The sequence below is a fragment of the Pristiophorus japonicus genome, chromosome 18 (genome assembly GCF_044704955.1).
Source record: "Pristiophorus japonicus isolate sPriJap1 chromosome 18, sPriJap1.hap1, whole genome shotgun sequence".
NCBI lineage: Eukaryota > Metazoa > Chordata > Chondrichthyes > Pristiophoridae > Pristiophorus > Pristiophorus japonicus.
Window position 1 is genome coordinate 34,027,660 of NC_091994.1, and position 22,182 is coordinate 34,049,841.

A 22,182-nucleotide genomic window follows, 5' to 3' on the forward strand; every position below is an offset into this window, starting at 1 on the left:
CACAAAGGGGTGAACTTGTGGGAGACACTCCTAACCTGGACTTTCAGGCATAAAAGGGGAAGCTCCACCCACCTTCATCACTTGAGGTCTTGGTAATAAAGGTAACTGGTCACAGAGTGACTTTCTCTCAAGTATGGGCCTCGTGTGCATTTGTACTGTATAGTAAGGACATATCACTGGCAACGAGAAACTGGAATTTAAACCACGCGAGCATGGCCACTAGCAGCACAGAAGAGAGGTACTGTGTTGGTGATGATTGGGATGACTTTATTGAGAGACTACAGCAAAGTTTTGTCACTAAGGAATGGTTGGGTCAGTATCGGCCGACAAACGCAGGGCTCATCTCCTGACGGTTTGTGGATCCAGAACGTACTCCCTGATGAAGGACTTTCTAGCACCAGAGAAGCCGGCGGACAAGACGTTCGAAGAGCTCAGTAAATTGATCGGGGAACACATTAAACCGGCGAGCAGCATGCACATGGCGAGACACCGGTTTTACACGCAAAGGGGGCAAGAATGGCGAAGTGTTCCAGACTTCGTGGCAGATCTCCGGTGACTGGCGAGCCTATGTAAGTTCCCAGATGCATGCAGAGCGGAGATGCTACAAGACTTTTTTTATTGAGGGCATCGGGCACGCTGGGGTTTTCAGGAAACTGATTGAGACCAAAGACTTGACCTTGGAAGCGACGGCTCTGATAGCCCAGACATTTATCTTAAGGGAGGAAGAGACCAGAATGAGGTATGACAAAAATTTTGGCTCAAATGCGGCAAACGACCAGGAGTTAACATTGTTAACGCGGCACACAGTTCTCGAGGCAGACAAGGGCAATCGGACATGCCCCAGCATGTAGTCGCACCCAAAGAGGGAATTCAACAGAGACGATGATTAGCTGAACGGAGTTTCATGCCATCACAATGGACAATGCGGCCAGTAATGGGGCCATCAATACCTGTTAATGGTGTGCTTAAGGACAGTTACAGAGACAGTCAGAGACGATCGACTGGTAATGGACCTTTTGTTTCCAACAATGGAGCCTCCAGCTCAATGCTGGAGGTGTGGAGGCAAACACCCAGCCAGAGCTTGCAGGTATCAGCAATATACCTGCAGAAACTGCAACGCCAGCGGTCACTTGGCACGCATGTGCAGGAAGCCTGCAGCCAGGTTGATGTACGAGGAGGACGGGCCCGAGGTAAGCCCTACGAGGCCAAATGAATACTGGGGGAAATCGCTGGAAACTGAAGTTCAGCAAGTTCAAGTGGAGCACATATACAGTTCATATAACAGGACGCCACCGATAATGATGAAAGTGCTCCTCAATGGCATCCCAGTATTAATGGAGCTGGACACGGTGGCCAGCCAGTCCCTGATGAGTATCAAAGAGTTCGAAAGGTTGTGGGTGTCCAAGGCTAGGAGGCCAAAATTATTGCCGATTGACGCACAGCTACGGACATATACAAAGGAGATCATTCCGGTGCTAGGCAGCGCCACAGTAGTCGTGACCCATAAAGATTCGGAGAACAGGTTGCCACTCTGGATTGTCCCGGGGGACGGTCCCGCACTACTGGGGAGGAGTTGGCTTGCTGTCATGAACTGGAAATGGGGCGATGTCAATGCAATTTCTTCTGTGGAGCGAGTATTATTCTCACAGGTCCTGGACAAATTTGACTCATTATTTCAACCCGGCGTCGGCACTTTCATGGGGACCAAGGTAGTGATTCACATAAACCCGGACACCAGGCCAGTACACCACAAGGCCGGAATGGTGCCGTACGTGATGCGGGAAAAGATAGAATGCGAATTGGACCACCTGCTGAGGGAAGGCATCACCTCGCCAGTCGAATTCAGTAACTGGGCGAGCCCGATCATGCCGGTGCTCAATGCGGATGGGTTGGTCAGGATATGTGGTGATTACAAGGCCACCGTCAATCGGGTGTCACTCCAAGACCAGTACCCGCTACCGAGAGCGGAGGACCTCTTTGCGACACTATCTGGTGGCAAACCTTTCTCAAAATTGGACCTTACCTCAGCTTACATGACCCAGGAGCTGGCGAGTGAGTCAAAGAAGCTGATCACCATCACGACACACAAGGGGTTGTTTGAGTACAACAGATGTCCGTTCGGGATTCGTTTGGCTGCCGCGCTCGTTAAGCGAAATATGGAAAGCCTCCTCAAGTCGATTCCAAGGACGGTGGTTTTTCAAGACGACATCCACATCACGGGTCGCGATACTGAAGAACACCTCCACAACCTGGAGGTGCTGCTACGCAGACTGGACCGGGTAGGGCTGCGATTGAAAAAGGCGAAGTGCGTCTTCTTAGCTCAAGAGGTAGAATTCCTGGAGAGGAGGGTAGCAGCAGACGGGATCAGACCTACTGCGCCCAAAACGGAAGCGATCCAGAAAGCACCCAGACCCTGTAACACGACGGAGCTGTGTTTGTTCATGGGGCTCCTCAAATATTTTGGCAACTTTCTTCCCAAATTGAGCACGCTGTTAGAGCCGCTACACGTGCTCCTACGCAAAGGTCACGATTGGGTCTGGGGGGACAGCCAGGAAAGGGCTTTTGATAGAACATGCAATTTATTATGCTCCAACAAACTGTTAATGTTATATGACCCGTGTAAGAAACTTGTTTTAACGTGTGATGCGTCGTCCTATGGGGTCGGGTGTGTGTTGCTGCATGTGAATTCCAATGGTCAGTTACAGCCGGTAGCTTATGCCTCCAGAAGTCTGTCCCAGGCAGAAAGGGGCTACGGGATGGTAGAAAAGGAAGCGCTAGCATGTGTATATGCAGTAAAAAAAAAATGCACCAGTACCTGTTTGGCAGGAAATTTGAGCTGGAGATAGATCACAAACCACTAACGTCCCTTTTGGCCGACAACAAGGCCATAAATGCAAATGCATCGGCCCGCATACAGAGGTGGGCACTCACGTTAGCCGCCTATAACTACACAATTCGGCACAGAAAACTGCGCCGATGCACTCTGCAGGCTCCCACTAGCCACCAGTGAGGGGGCAACTGAGCATGATGCTGAGATGGTCATGGCTGTTGAAGCTTTTGAAAGCGAAGGCTCACCTGTGACAGCCCGTCAGATTAAAGTCTGGACAAATAAAGACCCGCGACTGTCTTTAGTTAAGAAATGTGTCCTGAATGGGGACTGGCAGCCACATACGGGGCATGCCCTGAGGAATTTAAACCATTTCATAGGCGCAAGGATGAACTCTCAATTCAGGCCAATTGCCTACTGTGGGGAAACTGAGTAGTCATGCCCCAGATGGGCAGAGAGGTGTTTATCAGAGAACTCCACAATGAGCACCCGGGCACTGTCATGATGAAGGCAATTGCCAGGTCACACGTTTGGTGGCCAGGGATAGATGCAGATCTGGAACTTTGTGTTTGCAGGTGCAACATGTGTGCTCAGCTGGGCAACGCACCCAGGGAAGCCCCCCTTAGCCCCTGGTCCTGGCCCGCCAAGCCATGGTCACACATCCATGTGGACTACGCAGGTCCTTTCATGGGAAAAATGTTTTTGCTTATAGTAGACGCCTACTCTAAATGGATTGAGTGTGCCATTTTAAATTCAAGCACATCCTCTGCCACGGTAGAAAGTCTACGGGCAATATTCGCCGCCCATGGACTACCGGATGTCTTGGTTAGCGACAGTGGCCCGTGCTTCACAAGCACTGAATTCCAGGACTTTATAGCAGGCAATTGAATCAGCCATGTCAGAATGGCACCGTTCAAGCAGGCCTCAAACAGCCAGGTGGAACGAGCAGTGCAGATAATCAAACAGGGAATGCTCAGAATCCAAGGGGGTTCCCTACAAAGCCACTTATCACGTCTCCTGTTGGCCAATAGATCCCGACCACACTCGCTCACAGGGGTTCCACCCGCAGAGCTGCTAATGAAAAGGACGCTCAAAAGCAGGTTATCCTTTATACACCCCACCATGAAAGAAATTGTTGAGAGCAGGCGTCAGTCACAATGTGACTACCATGACAGGAATGAGAGGACGTGATGTGTTGATGTCAATGACCCTGTTTTTGTCCTTAATTATGCTGCAGGGCCCAAATGGCTTGCAGGCACTGTGATTGCCAAAGAGGGGAATAGGGTTTTGGTAGTTAAACTTAGCAATGGACAAATCTGCCACAAACACGTGGATCAAACTAAAAGGAGGTTCAGCAACCCCATAGAAGAAGCAGAGGAAGAACACGATGTAGAGTTTACTCCACCACAGGTGACTGAACACCGGAACCAAGTGGAGGAGAGCCCAGTCACTGTGGGCAGTCCGGACAAGCCAGAGGCACCGCAAACAGCAAACACTCAGGCCAGCGCCCAACAACCGGAGCCCCAACTCAAGCGCTCTACAAGGGAGCATAAACCACCAGAGAGACTTAACCTGTGATCCCAATAAGAATTTGTGGGTGGGGTGATGTCATGTATTCAACTATCATTGTAACTCATGTATAAGCTGACCTAAGTTGTACACCTTGAGAACATTGACCACAAGGGAGTGAACTTGTGGGAGACACTCCTAACCTGGACTTTCAGGTATAAAAGGGGAAGCTCCACCCACCTTCATCACTTGAGGTCTTGGTAATAAATGCAATTGGTCACAGAGTGACTTTCTCTCAAGTATGGGCCTCGTGTGCATTTATACTGTATAGTAAGGAAATATCGGGGCGGTGTGGGTGAAGTGGGGGCTGAGGTGTGGGGGTGAGGTGTGGGAGTGAGGTGGGGGGGGGGGGTGAGTTGGGGGGGGGAGGAATAAATAAAATGATGGAAACATAAAAACAAATAATTCCACACATCCAATTACGTCAAGTGATTAAAGCCTCCCATTTCAGAATGGGCCTCGATTAATCGCACAAGATTAGTTTTTCGAAGAAATCACATCAGAATGCTCCCCGGCACCAAGGTAGAGGTTATGCTGCAGGAATACAAAACCCTGCTTAGACCACACCTGGAGCACTGTGAGCAGTTCTGGGCACCGCACCTGAGGAAGGATATATTGGCCTTGAAGGGAGTGTAGCGTCGGTTTACCAGAATGATACACGAACTTCAAGGGTCAAGTTACGAGGAGAGATTACACAAATTAGGGTTGTATTCCCCAGAATTTAGAAGGTTAAGAAGTGATCTGATCGATGTTTTCAAGATATTAAGGGCACAGATAGGGTCAACAGAGAGAATGTATTTCCGCTGGTTGGGGATTCTAGGACCAGGGGGCATAGCCTAAAGATTAGAGCCAAACCTTTCAGGAGTGAAATTAGGAAACACTTCTACAGATAGAAGTTTGGAACTCTCTTCCGTAAACAGCAATTGATGTTCAATCAATTGTTCATTTTAAATCGGAGATTGATAGATTTTTGTTCGCCAAAGGTATTAAGGGATACGGGCCAAAGGCGGGTATATGGAATTAGATCGCAGATCAGCCATGATCTCATTGAATGGCAGAACAGGCTCAAGGGGCTCAATGGCCTACTCCTGTTCCACCCTCTACATATTAAAAAGGCCATGTCAGATCAGTACAGTCAGTGCTCGTCAATAGCACGTCCAACTATCTATGGGCTCGCGATAGTCTTTATCAGTGAACAGAAAAATAACTTGCATTTGCATAACACCTTTCACAACCTCAGGACATCCCAAAGCACTTTACAGCCAGTAAAGTCTTTCTTTCTTTTGACTCAGGTGGGTGTGTCAGCTAAGGCTAACACGTGCACTGAATACTGAGGCTGTTCATCTGTCCGGGTTCATTGTGCCCATAATTCATTCATCCAAACTTTTTAAAAAGGCAATTAATTACTTTTTGCATTGCTGTCACTGTTGTTATATCAACAAATAAAGCAAAAACTTCCATTCATGTAGCACCTTTAACTTAAAAAAACACATCCCAGGATGCTTCAGAGGCATCAGAAAAACAAATGATGAACCAAAGAAGAATAGATTCGGAGAGGTGGGTTTTAAGAAGAGTCGTAAAAGGAGGAGAGGCAGAGGAGTTTGGGGAAGGAATTTCAGAGTATCTAGGAATATCTAGGAGGATGAAGGCATGTCTGACAATGATGGGGCAACTGGGGAAATGCACAAGAGTCCAGGGTCCGAAGAATGGAGAGTTTGGGAGCGTGTTGGGCCCAAAAAGATTCCAGAGATAAGAGAGACCAAGAGAAGGAGAAGAATTTTGAATGAGAGGTGTTGGAGGACTAAGCCCCAATCCCCTCGCTCCACTCATGGGCAAGGTCTGCGTCAGGAGCATTTCCGGCACCTGGAGCTCACCCCAAAGCGATGACAAGGCTGGCCCCAGAATTTCCAGCAGAGTCAGTTCATTACATTGCGTGGACACGATTTGCAGTCTGACCCCCTGCCAGCCGAGCTCTCAGTCCAAGCTTTACTGTCCGGGTTTACACACAGAGAATAGTCATTTGGGTGAAGTCTCGCTGGATGCCCATGCCTGCTAGACTGTACCACAGTGAGAGTCAGCACCTTTGGAAGTGATGGGGAGAGAATTAAGAAGCAGTTTAAAAAAAAAATCGAACACACACAAAAAGTGAAGTCAGAGACAGGTAGAGAAACTGGCTGAAGAGGAAGTTTGCACTGAAAGCAGAAACAGAGGTCAGTAAGGGTGCCAGCAGGTCCAGACAGCAGACTGTACAGGAAATGCAGGCAGGGTTTGAGCCAGGGCTGAGAGAAGTACAAGTCAGTTGTACCTGGGAAAAGATGAGCATTGAGTGTCACCCTGTTTGTTACAGTGTGCGATCACCATACCTGTTTATTGAACGTGTTGAGGCTGTGCTGAACGGATTGGAATAGGGGAATGCTGCATCTGCTGTCCAGTGATTGCGAGCGCATCTCACTCCCACCGCCTGCATATAACACACAAAAGAACAGTTACAGGAACTAAACGCACTCAGTTCCACTTTCTCAGAGACCAGCAGCTAACTTTGTTACTTTATCATTTGCAGGACTATGGGGAAGAGCGAGGGAGCGGGATTAATTGGATAGCTCTTTCAAAAGGGCTGGTACAGGAATGATGAGCCAAATGGCCTCCTTCTGTGGAATATGATTCTATAGGGGGGGTAATATTAGCCTAACTCGTGGGCATAAAACCCACAGGATCAGCGGATGTCGGTTTTACATCCCGCCTAATATTACTTCAGGGGGAGTCGAAGCTCAGGCCATTCCATTCCTCATCCAACACATAAAGGCAGATAATGATGCACACACACATACATACAGGCACTGGCATTGACACACATACGCACATACACCGATACTGACACCGACACACTAGAGAGGGTATACAAAGGAGATTTACGAGGATGTTACCTGGACTGGAGAATTTTAGCTATGAGGAAAGATTGGATAGGCTGGGGTTGTTTTCTTTGGAACAGAGGAGGCTGAGGGGAGACCTTATTGAGGTGTATAAAATTATGAGGGGCCTAGATAGAGTGGATAGGACAGACCTATTTTCCTTAGCAGAGGGGTCAACAACCAAGGGGCACAGATTTAAAGTACTTGGTAGAAAGTTTAGAGGGGAAACTTATTCATCCAGAGGGTTGTGGGGGTCTGGAAGTCACTGCCTGAAAGGGTGGTGGAGGCAGAAGCCCTCACCACATTTAAAAAGTACTTGGATGTGCACTTGAAATTCCGTATCCTACAGGGTTACGGTTCAAGAGCTGGGAAGTGGGATTAGGCTGGATAGCTCTTTGTCGGCCGGCGCAGACACGATAATGCTGTAAATTTCTATGATTCTATGACACCACAGACACTGACATACCACAGACACTGGGGTGACTGGATAGTGATCAAGAACTCCGGCTGATTATTCCCCTCCAATTGTAGCTCTGGCTGAGGTTAGCTAACTGAGGATTGACTGAAAATGGAGCCTTATGCTTTCTATGGGGTGATGCAGTTACCCACTGAACCGTCAGGGGAATATGAATCACACAGCTCAACAATTTGATATTTTCTTTCCGATTACATTACCTCCACTGATGGGATCGCTGTCCAGTGAATTTTGTGAACCACGGGTGGAAATGAGGCTCATGAGGTCGACCGCAGCCCAGGCGAATGGCATCCGATACGCGCTCAGACGTTCGCAGAAGGAAGCTGCCTGGAACCGAAGCTTTCCAATCTTTTCTTTGCTCTGGAAGGTATTTAAAAATTCAAGGATTCTGTTCAAAGGCCTGAGCAAAATCAACAGGGTTAGGGAAGGTCGAGCAGAGGAGACAGGGGAGGTCAGCCGTGGCTCAGTGGTAGCACAACAGTCCCCGAGTCAGAAGGTTATGACTTGAACACAAAATCTAGGCTGACACTCCAGTGCAGTGCTGAGGGAGTGCTGCACTGTCAGAGATGCCGTCTTTCAGATGAGACGTTAAACCGAGGCCCCATCTGCTCTCTCAGGTGGACGTAAAAAATCCCATGGCACTATTTCGAAGAAGATCAGGGGAGTTATCCCCGATGTCATGACCAATATTTATCCCTGAACCAATGCCTAAGCAGATTATCTGGTTATTATCACGCTACTGTTTGTGGGAGCTTGCTGCGCACAGATTGACTGCCGCGTTTCCTACATTATAACGTGACTAGGCTGCAGAAGTTCTTCATTGGTTGAAAAGCACATTGGGACGTCCTGTGGTCATGAAAGGTGCTATATAAATGCAAGTCTTTCTTTCTATCTGTTAAATAGACCTCAGTGATGATAATTTTGGGACACAGCTTTACAGGGAGTCCTTTTTATTACATTTTTATGTAACCACACCTCATTCACCGACCCTCCCCGCACTCACTGTCCCCTCCCCGACCCACACCCCCACTCACCATCCCCTCCCCACACCCACACCCCCACTCACCATCCCCTCCCCCCACCCACACCCCTACTCACGGTCCCTCCCCCACCCACACCCCCACTCATCATCCCCTCCTGCGCCCACATCGTCAATCCCCGTCCCCTCCCCCACCATCCCCTCCCCACACCCACACTCACCATCCCCTCCCCCCACCCACACCCCGACTCATCATCCCCTCCTGCGCCCACATCATCACTCCCTGTCCCCTCCCCCACCATCCCCTCCCCCGCACCCACAACCCCACCCACCGTCCCCTCCCCCACTCAACACCACCCACCATCCCCTCCCGCACCCACCATCCCGTCCCCTCCCCCCCCCACCCCCACCCACCATCCCGTCCCCTCCCCCCCCCACCGTCTCCTCCCCCCACCCACCGTCCCCTACCCCCCACCCACCGTCCCCTCCCCCCACCCACCGTCCCACCCACCGTCCCCTCCCCCCCACCCACCGTCCCCTCCCCCCACCCACCGTCCCCTCCCCCCACCCACCGTCCCCTCCCCCCACCCACCGTCCCCTCCCCCCCATCCACCGTCCCCTCCCCCCATCCACCGTCCCCTCCCCCCACCCACCGTCCCCTCCCCCACCCACCGTCCCCTCCCCCCACCCACCGTCCCCTCCCCCCACCCACCGTCCCCTCCCCCCACCCACCATCCCCTCCCCCCCCACCCACCATCCCCTCCCCCAGCCCCACTCACGAACCCCTCCCCTCCCCCACTCACGATCCCCTCCCCTCCCCCATTCACTGTCCCCTCCTCCCATTAACTGGACCTGTTGACCAACTCCCTCACCACCCCACCCCCCCACCCCCAGGAAAGATCAAACTTCACTTGAAGGAATGCACAATTAACTCGGGCAGTGACTTGTCCCATGCGCTCACAAGTTGAAGCCAGTAACCCATTGGGATGTTTACACTAGTTAACACAATGTCAAGCTGCACTGCGCTTGTCCCTGAAGTAGAGTCTATTACACTGTAGCTGTCATGTATTCAACTGACATTGTAACCCATGTATAAGCTGATCTAAGTTGTACACCTTGAGAACACTGCCCACAGGGGGCGAACTTGTGGGAGACACTCCTAACCTGGACTTCCCGGTTTAAAAGGGGAAGCTCCACCCACCGTCTCTCTCTTGAGGCCTTGGTAATAAAGGTAACTGGTCACAGAGTGACCTTCTCTCTATGGGCCTCGTGTGCATTTATACTGTATAGTAAGGACATATTATTGGCAACGAGAAACTGGAATTTAAACCACGCGAGCATGGCCACTAGCAGCCCACAGAAAAGAGGTACTGTGTTGATGATGATTGGGATGACTTTATTGAGAGACTACAGCAAAGTTTTGTCACTAAGGAATGGTTGGGTCAGGATTCGGCCGACAAACACAGGGCTCATCTCCTGACGGTTTGTGGATCCAGAACGTATACCCTGATGATGGATCTTCTAGCGCCAGAGAAGACGGTGGACAAGACGTTTGAAGAGCTCAGTAACTTGATCGGGGAACACCTTAAACCGGCGAGCAGCATGCACATGGCGAGACACCGGTTTTACATGCACCGACGGCGAGAAGGGAAAAGCGTTCCAGACTTCGTGGCAGATCTCTGGCAACTGGCAAGCCTATGTAAGTTCCCAGATGCATGCAGAGCGGAGATGCTACGAGGCTTTTTTTATTGAGGGCATCGGGCACGCTGGGGTTTTCAGGAAACTGATTGAGACCAAAGACGTGACCTTGGAAGTGGCGGCTCTGATAGCCCAGACAATTCTCTCAGGGGAGGAAGAGACCAGAATGATTTATGGCAAAAATCTTGGCTCAAATGCTGCAAACGACCAGGGAGTCAACATTGGTAAAGAGCCACAAAGTTCTCTAGGCAGACAAGGGCAATCGGACATGCCCCAGCATGTAGTCGAACCCAAAGGGGGAATTCAACAGAGACAATGGCTAACTGAACAGCAATTCATGCCATCGCAATGGACAATGTGGCCAATAATGGGGTCATCAACACCTGTTACTGGTGCGCTTAAGGATAGTTATAGAGACAGTCAGAGACGATCGACTGGTAATGGACCTTTTGTTTCCAACAACGTGGCCTCCAGCTCATGCTGGAGGTGTGGAGGCAAACACCCAGCCAGAGCTTGCAGGTATCAGCAATATACCTGCAGAAACTGCATCATCAGCGTTCACTTGGCGCATATGTGCAGGAAGCCTGCAGCCAGGTTGATGTACGAGGAGGACGGGCACGATGTAAGCCCTACGAGGCCAAACGAATACTGAGGGAAATCACTGGAAGCTGAAGTTCAGCGAGTTCATGTGGAGCACATATACAGTTCAGGATGAAAGTGCTCCTCAATGGCATCCCAGTATTAATGGAGCTGGACACGGATGCCAGCCAGTCCCTGATGGGTATCAAACAGTTTGAAAGGTTGTGGGTGTCCAAGGCAAGGAGGCCAAAATTATTGCTGATTGACGCACAGCTACGGACATATACAAAGGAGATCATTCCGGTGCTAGGCAGCGCCACGGTAGTCGTGACCCACAAAGATTTGGAGAACAGGTTGCCACTTTGGATTGTCCCGGGGGATGGTCCCGCACTACTAGGGAGGAGTTGGCTTGCTGTCATGAACTGGAAATGGGGCGATGTCAATGCAATTTCTTCTGTGGAGCGAGTATCATTCTCACAGGTCCTGGACAAATTTGACTCATTATTTCAACCCGGCGTCGGCACTTTCATGGGGACCAAGGTAGTGATTCACATAAATGCGAATGCATCGGTCTGCATACAGAGGTGGGCACTTACGTTAGTTGTCTATGACTACACAATTCGGCACAGACCGGGCACCGAATACTGTGCCGATGCACTCAGCAGACTACCACTAGCCACCACTGAGGGGGCAGCTGAGCATGATGCTGAGATGATCATGGCTGTTGAAGCTTTCAAAAGCAAAGGTTCACCTGTGAGCCTGTCAGATTAAGGTCTGGACAAATAAAGACCCGCTACTGTCTTTAGTTAAGAAATGTGTCCTGAATGGAGACTGGGCAGCCACGTACGGGGCATGCCCTGAGGAGTTTAAACCATTTCATAGGCGCAAGGATGAACTCTCAATTCAGGCCGATTGCCGAGTGTGGGGAAACCGAGTAGTCATGCCCCAGAAGGGCAGAGAGATGTTTATCAGAGAACTTCACAATGAGCACCCGGGCATTGTCATGCTGAAGGCAATTGCCAGATCACACGTTTGGTGGCCAGGAATAGATGCAGACCTGGAACTTTGTGTTCGCAGGTGCAACACGTGTGCTCAGCTGGGCAACGCACCCAGAGAAGCCCCCCTTAGACCCTGGTCCTGGCCCGCCAAGTCATGATCATGCATCCATGTGGACTATGCAGGTCCTTTCATGGGAAAAATGTTTTTGGTTGTAGTAGACGCCTACTCCAAATGGATTACGTGTGCCATTTTAAATTCAAGTACATCCTCTGCCACAGTAGAAAGTCTACGGGCAATGTTCGCCACCCATGGTCTACCGGACGTCTTGCTCAGCGACAATGGCCAGTGCTTCTCAAGCACTGAATTCCAGGACTTCATGGCAGGCAATGGAATCAACCATGTCAGAACGGCACTGTTCAAGCCGGCCTCAAATGGCCATGCGGAGCGAGCAATGCAGATAATCAAACAGGAGATGCTCAGAATCCAAGGGGGTTCCCTACAAAGCCGCTTATCACGCCTCCTGTTGGCCAATAGATCCCGACCACACTCGCTCACAGGGGTTCCACCCCCAGAGCTGCTAATGAAAAGGACGCTCAAAACCAGGTTATCCCTTATACACCCTACTATGAAAGAAATTGTTGAGAGCAGGCGTCAATCACAATGTGACTACCATGACAGGAATGCGAGGGCGCGATGTATTGATGTCAGGACCCTGTTTTTGTCCTTAATTATGCTGCAGGGCCCAAATGGCTTGCAGGCACTGTGATTGCCAAAGAGGGGAATAGGGTTTTGGTAGTTAAACTTACCAATGGACAAATCTGCCGCAAACACGGGGATCAAACTAAAAGGAGGTTCAGCAACCCCATAGAAGCAGCAAAGGAAGAACACGACGTAGAGTTTACTCCACCACAGGTGACCGAACACCGGAACCAAGTGGAGGAGAGCCCAGTCAGTGGGCAGTCCGGACAGGCCTGAGGCACCGCAAACAGCAGATACTCAGGCCAGCGCCAAACAACCGGAGCCCCAACTCAGGCGCTCTACAAGGGAGCGTAAACCACCAGAGAGACTTAACCTGTGATCCCAATAAGACTTTGGGGCGGAGGTGATGTCATGTATTCAACTGTCACTGTTACCCATAAGCTGTCCCAAGTTGTACACCTTGAGAACATTGACCACAGGGGGCGAACTTGTGGGAGACACTCCTAACCTGGACTTTCCGGTATAAAAGGGGAAGCTCCACCCACCGTCTCTCTCTTGAGGTCTTGGTAATAAAGGTAACTGGTCACAGAGTGACCTTCTCTCTATGGGCCTCGTGTGCATTTATACTGTATAGTAAGGACATATTAGTAACAGTCGAGCACTCAAAATATATTCAAATCTCAGGGTATGCCACAAGCATCACAGTGGAACAGGAACTAGAAACTGATAGCAACTATTTACTTAAAGTGCTGTGGTTTATATTAATTAACCCAATAATAGCAGCACCAACTAGAAATCCATCTCATAAAACAGCAACTTGCAATCTAAATCATTCGGATACAGGTTTTGGTTGGGATTCAATATCAGCAATTGGTGCTAAAGAAGATCTTTGTAAACAGGAGTTCTGAAGGAGGTACTTATCAACAGGAATATAATTGGCCAGTCTAGTGCTAGGGGTTCTGGGCGATCTGTGCACAGTACTTGACCTCAGCTACACGGGGAAGGGGAAGAGGGGTTTCCGGGAAGGTTCCATTCACATACCTTGGCCGTCTCGCACTCTTTAATGGTCATGTATGGCTCAGCGCACTCAGTTATACTGCCCTGCTGCAGCACCTTCTCTACCTGTAACACAAAGTGGAGATACTATGGATGTAACAAGGAGCAGAACATCACAAAATGGACATCAAACCAGAATATACAAAGCTGTCAGCATCTGGTGAAGGAACACCGCCCAAAACTTTAACTTAAGGCTCAGTGTGTTAGTTTGGCTCAGTTGGTAGGACCTGAATATTTTACAAATACATCAATAAAAAAGGAAGGTCGTGATGGACAGGATCATACCACAGGCAATGATAGAGAGATGACAGAAATATTAAATAATTACTTTGCTTCAGTATTTACCAGGGAGATAGAACAGGTGGACATGACATTGGATCATGAGATTAGTAATGAAATAAATGTATTTAAAATTAAAAGAGGGGATATATTAAATAAACTAATCAAACTCAAAGGATACAACCTCTAGTCTGGATGGATTACATCCATTTTACGTAGAGTAGAATGTGGAAGGCCAGCCAGGAGTGCATTGGAATAGTCAAGTCTAGAGGTAACAACGGCATGGATGAGGGCTTCAGCAGCAGATGAGCTGAGGCAAAGGCGGAGTTGGACAATATTACAGAGGTGGAAATAGGCGGTCTTAGTTATGTCGCGGATATGTGGTCTGAAGCTCATTTCAGGGTGAAATATGACTCGAAGATTGTGAGCAGTCTGGTTCAGCCTCAGGCAGGAGTTGGGGACAGGGATGGAATCAGTGTCTAGGGAATGGAGTTTGTGGCGGGGACCGAAAACAATGGCTTCGGTCTTCCCAATATTCAATTGGAGACAATTTCTGCTCATCCAGAATTGGATGTAGGATAAGCAGTCTGACAATTTAGAGACCGTGGAGGGGACGAAAGAAGTGGTAGCAAGGTAGAGCTGGGTGTCATCAGCGTACATGTAGAAACTGAAGCTGTGCTTCCGAATGATGTCGCTAAGGGGCAACATGTAGATGAGAAATAGGAGGGGGCCAAGGATAGATCCTTGGGGGACACCAGAGGTAACAATGCGGGGGTGGGAAGAGAAGCCGTTGCAGGTGATTCTCTGGCTATGATTAGATAGATAAGAATGGAACCAGGCGAGTGCAGTCCTACCCAGCTGACGACAGTGGGGAAGCGTTGGAGAAGGATAGAGTGGTCAAAGGTGGCAAACAACTCAAGGAGGGCAAGGAGGGAAAGTTTGCCTTTGGTCACAGTCACAAAGGATGTCATTTGTGACTTTGAGGAGAGCCGTTTCGGTACTGTGGCTTTTGAGGAGAGGGGTGATAACAGCAGATTTGAGGGAGAGGGGAACAGTACCTGAGGAGAGAGAACCGTTAACAATGTCAGCTAACATGGTAAGCCAGAAAAGGAAGTTGGGTGGTCAGCAGTTTAGCATATTTAAGAAGGGAGATAGAACATGTCCAGGGAACTATAGACCAGTCAGCTTAGAAACATAATGAAACATAGAAAACTGTAGAAACATAGGTGTTGCTACAGTTGTACAGGGCATTGGTGAGGCCACACCTGGAGTATTGTGTACAGTTTTGGTCTCCTAACCTGAGGAAGGACATTCTTGCTATTGAGGGAGTGCAGCGAAGGTTCACCAGACTGATTCCCGGGATGGCGGGACTGACCTATCAAGAAAGACTGGATCAACTGGGCTTGTATTCACTGGAGTTCAGAAGAATGAGAGGGGACCTCATAGAAACATATAAAATTCTGACGGGGTTAGACAGGTTAGATGCAGGAAGAATGTTCCCAATGTTGGGGAAGTCCAGAACCAGGGGTCACAGTCTAAGGATAAGGGGTAAGCCATTTAGGACCGAGATGCGGAGGAACTTCTTCACCCAGAGAGTGGTGAACCTGTGGAATTCTCTACCACAGAAAGTTGTTGAGGCCAATTCACTAAATATATTCAAAAAGGAGTTAGATGAGGTCCTTACTGCTAGGGGGATCAAGGGGTATGGCGAGAAAGCAGGAATGGGGTACTGAAGTTGAATGTTCAGCCATGAACTCATTGAATGGCGGTGCAGGCTAGAAGGGCCGAATGGCCTACTCCTGCACCTATTTTCTATGTTTCTATATTTCTAAAATAGGTGCATGAGTCGGCCATTCGGCCCTTCGAGCCTGCACTACCATTCGATAAGATCATGGCTGATCATTCACCTCAGTACCCCATAGAAACATAGAAAAAAGCTTAATATCAGTGATAGGAAAAATAATGGAATCCCAACTAAAGAGAAAATAGAAGAACATCTAGCAGCCAAAAATATAATAATGGATAGTCAGCATTTATTTCAAAGGGAAAGTCTTGCTTGACCAACCTAATTGAATTCTTTGAAGAGGTAACAGAGAGAGTAGACAAGGGTGATGCAGTAGATGTAATTTATCTAGATTTTCAAAAGGCCTTCGATAAGATACCACATAATAGACTAATGAATAAGGTCAGAGAATGCAGAGTCAGGGGACAAGTAGCAGATTGGATAGCCGGCTGGCTTCAAGGTAGAATGCAGAGAGTAGGTGTAAAGGGTAGCTATTCACAGTGGCAGAAGGTGGGTAGTGGTGTTCCACAAGGATCAGTGCCGGGACCACTGTTGTTCACAATTTATATTAATGAGTTAGACTTTGGAATCAAAAACACAATTTCTAAATTTGCAGATGACACCAAATTGTGGGGGGGGGGAATAATTAATACTGAGGAGGACTGCAACAAATTACAAGAGGACATTAATAAACTTGCAGAATGGGCATATAATTGGCAAATGAAGTTCAACACAGATAAATGTGAGGTATTACATTTTTGGTAGGAAGAATAGGGAAGTCATTTATTACATGGAGGGTATGAGTAGAGGAACAAAGGGAACTTGGAGTACAAATACACAAATCGCTAAAAGCAGCAACACAGTTTAACAAGGCCATAAAAAAAGCAAACCAAGCACTAGGGTTTATTTCTAGAGGGATAGAATTGAAAAGTAGTGAAGTCATGCTAAACTTGTATCGAACCTTGGTTAGATCACACTTGGGAGTATTGTGCACAATTCTGGTCGCCATATTATAAAAAGGATATAGAGGCACTGGAGAGGGTGCAGGGAAGATTCACAAGGATGATACCAGAAATGAGAGGGTATGACCATCAGGAATGGATGAACAGGCTGTGTCACTTTTTGCTTGAAGAAAGAAGACTGAGGGGTGGCCTAATAGAGGTCTTTAAAATTATAAACTGATTGATAGAGTAGATAGAGTGTTTCCACTTGTGAGGAAGAGCATAACTAGAGACCATCAATATAAGATTGTTATCAATAAATCTAATAGGGAATTCAGAAGAAACTTCTTTACCCAGAGGATGGTGGGAATGTGGAACTTGCTACCACAGGAAGTAGTTGAGAAAATTAGTATCGATGCATTTAAGGGAAGGCTAGACAAGCATATGAGGGAAAAAGGAATAGAGCGTTATGCTGATAGAGTGAGATGAGGAAAGATGGGACGAGGCTCAAGTGGAGCATAAACACTGGTTCGGCCGAATGGCCTGTTTCTGTGCCGTATATCCTATGTGATCCTAGGAATTAGATAGTTGTGGATTCGAGCCCTACTCCAAGACCTGAGCACTCAATGTAAGTGCTCTAATGAGATGTTAAATCGAGGCCCCATCTGCTGATCAAGAGGGTGTTAAAGATCCCTAGCACTAAGTGAATGAAGGTGATGTGTTAACAAATAAGCTGAAGTGGGGACTATATGGGTGCTAGAGAACGACCAGAGGCACCACTAATTTCCCATCCTATTGTCCAACCCTCTCATAATTTTAAACATTTCTATCATATCGCCCTATAATCTGCGTTGTTCTAATTAAAAAGTCTCAATTTTTTTACATCTTTCTTCATAGTTGTTTTTCCTTGCACCAGGCAGCATCCTAGTGAACCTGTGTTCTATCCTCCGACAGTGTGGAGCCCCCCAATACTGCATATAGCCCTGGCCAAAGACCACCCGAAGTGGAGGAAGAGCATCCGGGAGGGCGCTGAGCACCTCGAGTCTCGTCGCCAAGAACATGCAGAAAACAAGCACAGGCAGCGGAAGGAGTGTGCGGCAAACCAGACTCCCCACCCACCCTTTCCTTCAACGACTGTCTGTCCCACCTGTGACAGAGACTGTAATTCCCGTATTGGTCACCTGAGAACTCACTTTGAGTGGAAGCAAGTCTTCCTTGATTTCGAGGGACTGCCTATGATGATGATGATGAGTACTTCATTGGCTGTAAAGCGCTTTAAGATGGCTAGTGGTCATGAAAGGCGCTATATAAATGCAAATCTATCTTTCTTTTTTAGATTATAGAAACATAGAAAATAGGTGCAGGAGTAGGCCATTCAGCCCTTTGAGCCTGTACCAGCTGATCATGTAACTTCAGTGCCCCATTCCTGCTTTTTCTCCATACCCCTTGATCTCTTTAGCCGTAAGGGCCACATCTAACTCCCTTTTGAATATATCTAACGAACTGGCCTCAACAACTTCCTGTGGTAGAGAATTCCACAGGTTCACAACTCTCTGAGTGAAGAAGTTTCTCCTCATCTCAGTCCTCAATGGCTTATCCCTTATCCTTAGACTGTGACCCCTGGTTCTGGACTTCCCCAACATCGAGAACATTCTTCCTGCATCTAACCTGTCCAATCCCTACAGAATTTTATACATTTTTATGAGATCCCCTCTCAGTGAATATAAGCCTAGTCGATCCAGTCTTTCTTCATAGGTCAGTCTTGCCATCCCGGGAATCAGTCTAGTGAACCTTTGCTGCACTCCCTCAATAGCAAGAATATCCTTCCTCAGAATAGGAGGCCAAAACTGTACACAATATTCAAGGTGTGGCCTCACCAAGGCCCTGTACAACTGCAGTAAGACCTCCCTGCTCCTATACTCAAATCCTCTCGCTATGAAGGCCAACATACCATTTGCCCTTCTTCACCACCTGCTGTACCTGCATGCCAACTTTCAATGACTAATGTACCATTACACCCAGGTCTCGTGCACCTCCCCTTTTCCTAATCTGTCATCATTCAGATAATATTCTGCCTTCCTGTTTTTGCCACCAAAGTGGATAACCTCACATTTATCCACATTATACTGCATCTGCTATGCATTTGTTCACTTACCTAACCTGTCCAAGTCATCCTGCAGCCTCTTAGCGTCCCCCTCACAGCTCACACTGCCAACCAGCTAAGTGTCATCTGCAAACTTGGACATATTACATTGAATTCCTTTGTCTAAATCATTAATGTATATCGTAAATAGCTGGGGTCCCAGCAGTGAACCCTGCGGTACCCCACTAGTCGCTGCCTGCCATTTTCAAAAGGACCCGGTTATTCCTACTCTTTGCTTCCTGTTCAAAGCCTGGAATGAAGCTTGAACCCATAGCTTTCTAGCTCATGGGCAAGAGTCCCAGCAACTGAGGCATAATGACAATATTATACTGACAAGAGGGGTTAATAATATAACAAACCCAACAACAGGTTAGGGCACAGTGGACAAAAGCATTTTTGTAATCTCTAGTGACAACAACTGCGATTGTTGTCTGGAGCATGGACGGATTAGCCGACATAGTGTCCCGGACCATCCAGCCCACCTGGCTGGGGGATCCTTTCCATGGAGGCAAATTGGAAATGTGGAAATGAACATGCAGAACTCACACAGCGGATTCATTGGTATGACGGAGCACTGAATAGTGAAGATAGTCCCGTAGATTGGAAGCAGACCAAGGTGGTACGTGTATTCAGAAAGGATCACAAAACAGACACAGGCAACTATAGATCAATTAGTCTTACTTCAATCCATTGGCAAATAATGCAATTCATCATAAGGTGTAAACTTGGTTGTCTGTACAATAATGATCTAGTAAACATGGATTCAGAGAGCCTGACTAACCTCCTTGACTTCTTTGAGGAAGGAGTATCCCAAGTGGACTAAGTGTTACGCTCTTTGATATTTTGTACCTAGACTTCCAGGAGGCATTTGATATAGTTCTGCATTAAAGGCTGTTAATTAAGCTTAAAGCTGTGGGTATTCAGAGTAAATCAGGGGAATAGATGAGAAATTGTCTGAAGCGTAGAAAACAATGGGTACTTGTTGGAGGAGCTACGTCAGGGTTGGAGGGAGAGGAGGGAGTACTGAGTGGAGTGCCCCAAGGTAGAGTCTTGGAACCTGTACTGGTTCTAATTTACATCAATGACTTTTACTCAAACACCCAATGCAAATTGGTCAAATTTGTCTAAGATGCTGAATTGGATGAGGTAGCAGAATTCGAGGAGGCAGATCAGAAAATATGTAAGTGGCAAAACAATGAGAGATGAAATTTAATACCGATAAATATAAAGTATCACATGTAGAAAAGAAAAATAATCAGCAAAACACATACTTCATGAACAGTGTTGGTGTGGAAAGAGGAAGATGAAATAGAAAGAAACCTCAGAGTCTCTGTCGACTTGACGGTTAGCACGCTGCGTTTCCTACATTACAATGATGACTGCAATTTAAAATATTACATTGGTTGTGAAGCAGTTTGGGATGTCCTAAAATCATGAAAGGCGTTTTATAATTGCATGCTCTTTGTTTTTTCTTTCTTTCATATAGAATATGGGAAAGTTACAAGTCAGAGAGCAGGTCAAAGGACGCAGGTTGAAACTAGCAAAAGGTATCTTTAGGACTGATATCAGGAAGTACTTCTTCACACAAATTGTGATCAACACATGGAATGGACTCCCAGAAAGAGTAGTCGAGGTAATTTGTGGGGGGGGGGGGAGGGGGACTTTAGATCCTTTTCGATGAAATTATTAAGAAGGTGGGCCAAAGATCTTCAACATCTGTAACTATCTCGTGATGAACAGCAAAATCAACATTTACACCGAAGCAGAATAACTAAAGATTTTATGGTTGTGTCGTTGCCCAGGAACCTGGCAGGGCTCTGATACAGACAGTACCTTAATGACCAGGTAGATTTCAGAAGAGGGATGCGTCATTGAGAAGATGGCCTTTCTGAAGTAGCACGGGACCTGTGCCTGTGTCTGAGGAACCTCTTGAAATTCTTCAGAGTTGAGATCTAAGTAGAAGTTTTCTGAAATCTATGAAAACAGAGCAGAATACTTAGTGGGGTAGAATTTAAAATAATGCAACCTTATCACTTGGCTCTGTTCCTCAATAGGTGAACACTTCTCTGGGTACAATCAGAGATTTTGGAAAATCAGTGCTCACTGCCAGCACCTATCGCAGCTCTGGCGGGGATTTCTTCCCCAGGACAGCAGCAAGTGAACCACAGGGACTCTGTGACCGACCCATCAACCGCAAAACCTTTACAAGAAGTTACCTTCAGAGAAGTGACAATATTGATCAACACAAAATTAGCAAGATCATCATCCATACAAAAGCTCTTCATTCAAGAATACAGTATTTCAGAATCAGATCAGACTCAATGCTCTCAAACTTACTTTCTTACTTGTTTTCATCTTATACACTTGTTGGGGGGGGGGGGGGTGGGGAGAAATTCACGTTATTTGCACCTACCCCCACCCCCAAAAGGGGCGCTAATAGGCCGCAAACAATTTCTCGCCCGAAGCCGCTGTCGCTTCCCGCAAAATTCCACGGGAATTAGTGGAGGCACCAACTGGCAGCACCCTGCTCACCCCACTCGCACCCCGAGCCGTCATCGCCGTGTGCAGCGACCCATTTTCGGAGCGGAACTTCAGTAACTTCCCGTGAGGCCGCCGTGGGTGATGTCCGCGCCAGCCTCGTGGGTCGCAAACCGGGCCTCCCTCCACTCGTGAGCCGAACATTAAAGGGGAGGTGCATTGCACCATTTATTTTCCATGGCATTGCCTTGTGGAATTTGTGGGGTCCATGTCGCGATGTTGCAGCCCGGCATCCCGCTCCCCAGTGGAGAAGTGGTGGCCCCTCGCCCGATTGCAGAGTTCGCAGCATGCCTTCCCCTTTAACGGAAGGGGATGGCCCTGTGCTCCCGCCAGCGCGTTGCAGTGCTCCATGTAGCCCTGGTAAATTTCCATGCTTAGCGCCCCAGTCCCGCCCTCGAGAGGAAGTGGAGCTCTCGACACCGCGCTCCTCTCGGGGATGGTAACCCCAATTTTGCTGCCGGGGCAGGACTTCCGTGCCAGATGCAGGAAGTCCCGCCTCGCTTTGGTTACCGCCCCCAAACGGGGCGCTACCAAATTTGGGCCCCTTGATATTTCCTTGGTTTCAGTATTACCAACCAATCTCGTAAGCAAACCTCGCGTCCCCATGACCCACAGTGTCCCATTACCTACCCAATACCTAGATAAATGTAGAGAGACTCAGGAGTTAAACAGAGAACCATTGTCATTGTACCCCGGCTTACTGGATAT

The 22,182-nt window shown here is 48.1% G+C and overlaps 1 protein-coding gene across 1 annotated transcript in view; it reads right to left on the reverse strand.

The window, feature by feature from the left end:
- The window catches only part of LOC139228641 (dedicator of cytokinesis protein 7-like), a 265,121-nt gene that overhangs the window by 184,853 nt on the left and 58,086 nt on the right, over nucleotides 1–22,182 (reverse strand). The window contains exons 9-12 of the mRNA XM_070859854.1: nucleotides 20,770–20,910; nucleotides 13,776–13,856; nucleotides 7,981–8,140; nucleotides 6,760–6,857 (exon numbers count right to left, since the gene is read on the reverse strand). Coding sequence (XP_070715955.1) covers nucleotides 6,760–6,857; nucleotides 7,981–8,140; nucleotides 13,776–13,856; nucleotides 20,770–20,910 — 480 coding nt within the window. The remainder of the gene's footprint in view (nucleotides 1–6,759; nucleotides 6,858–7,980; nucleotides 8,141–13,775; nucleotides 13,857–20,769; nucleotides 20,911–22,182) is intronic.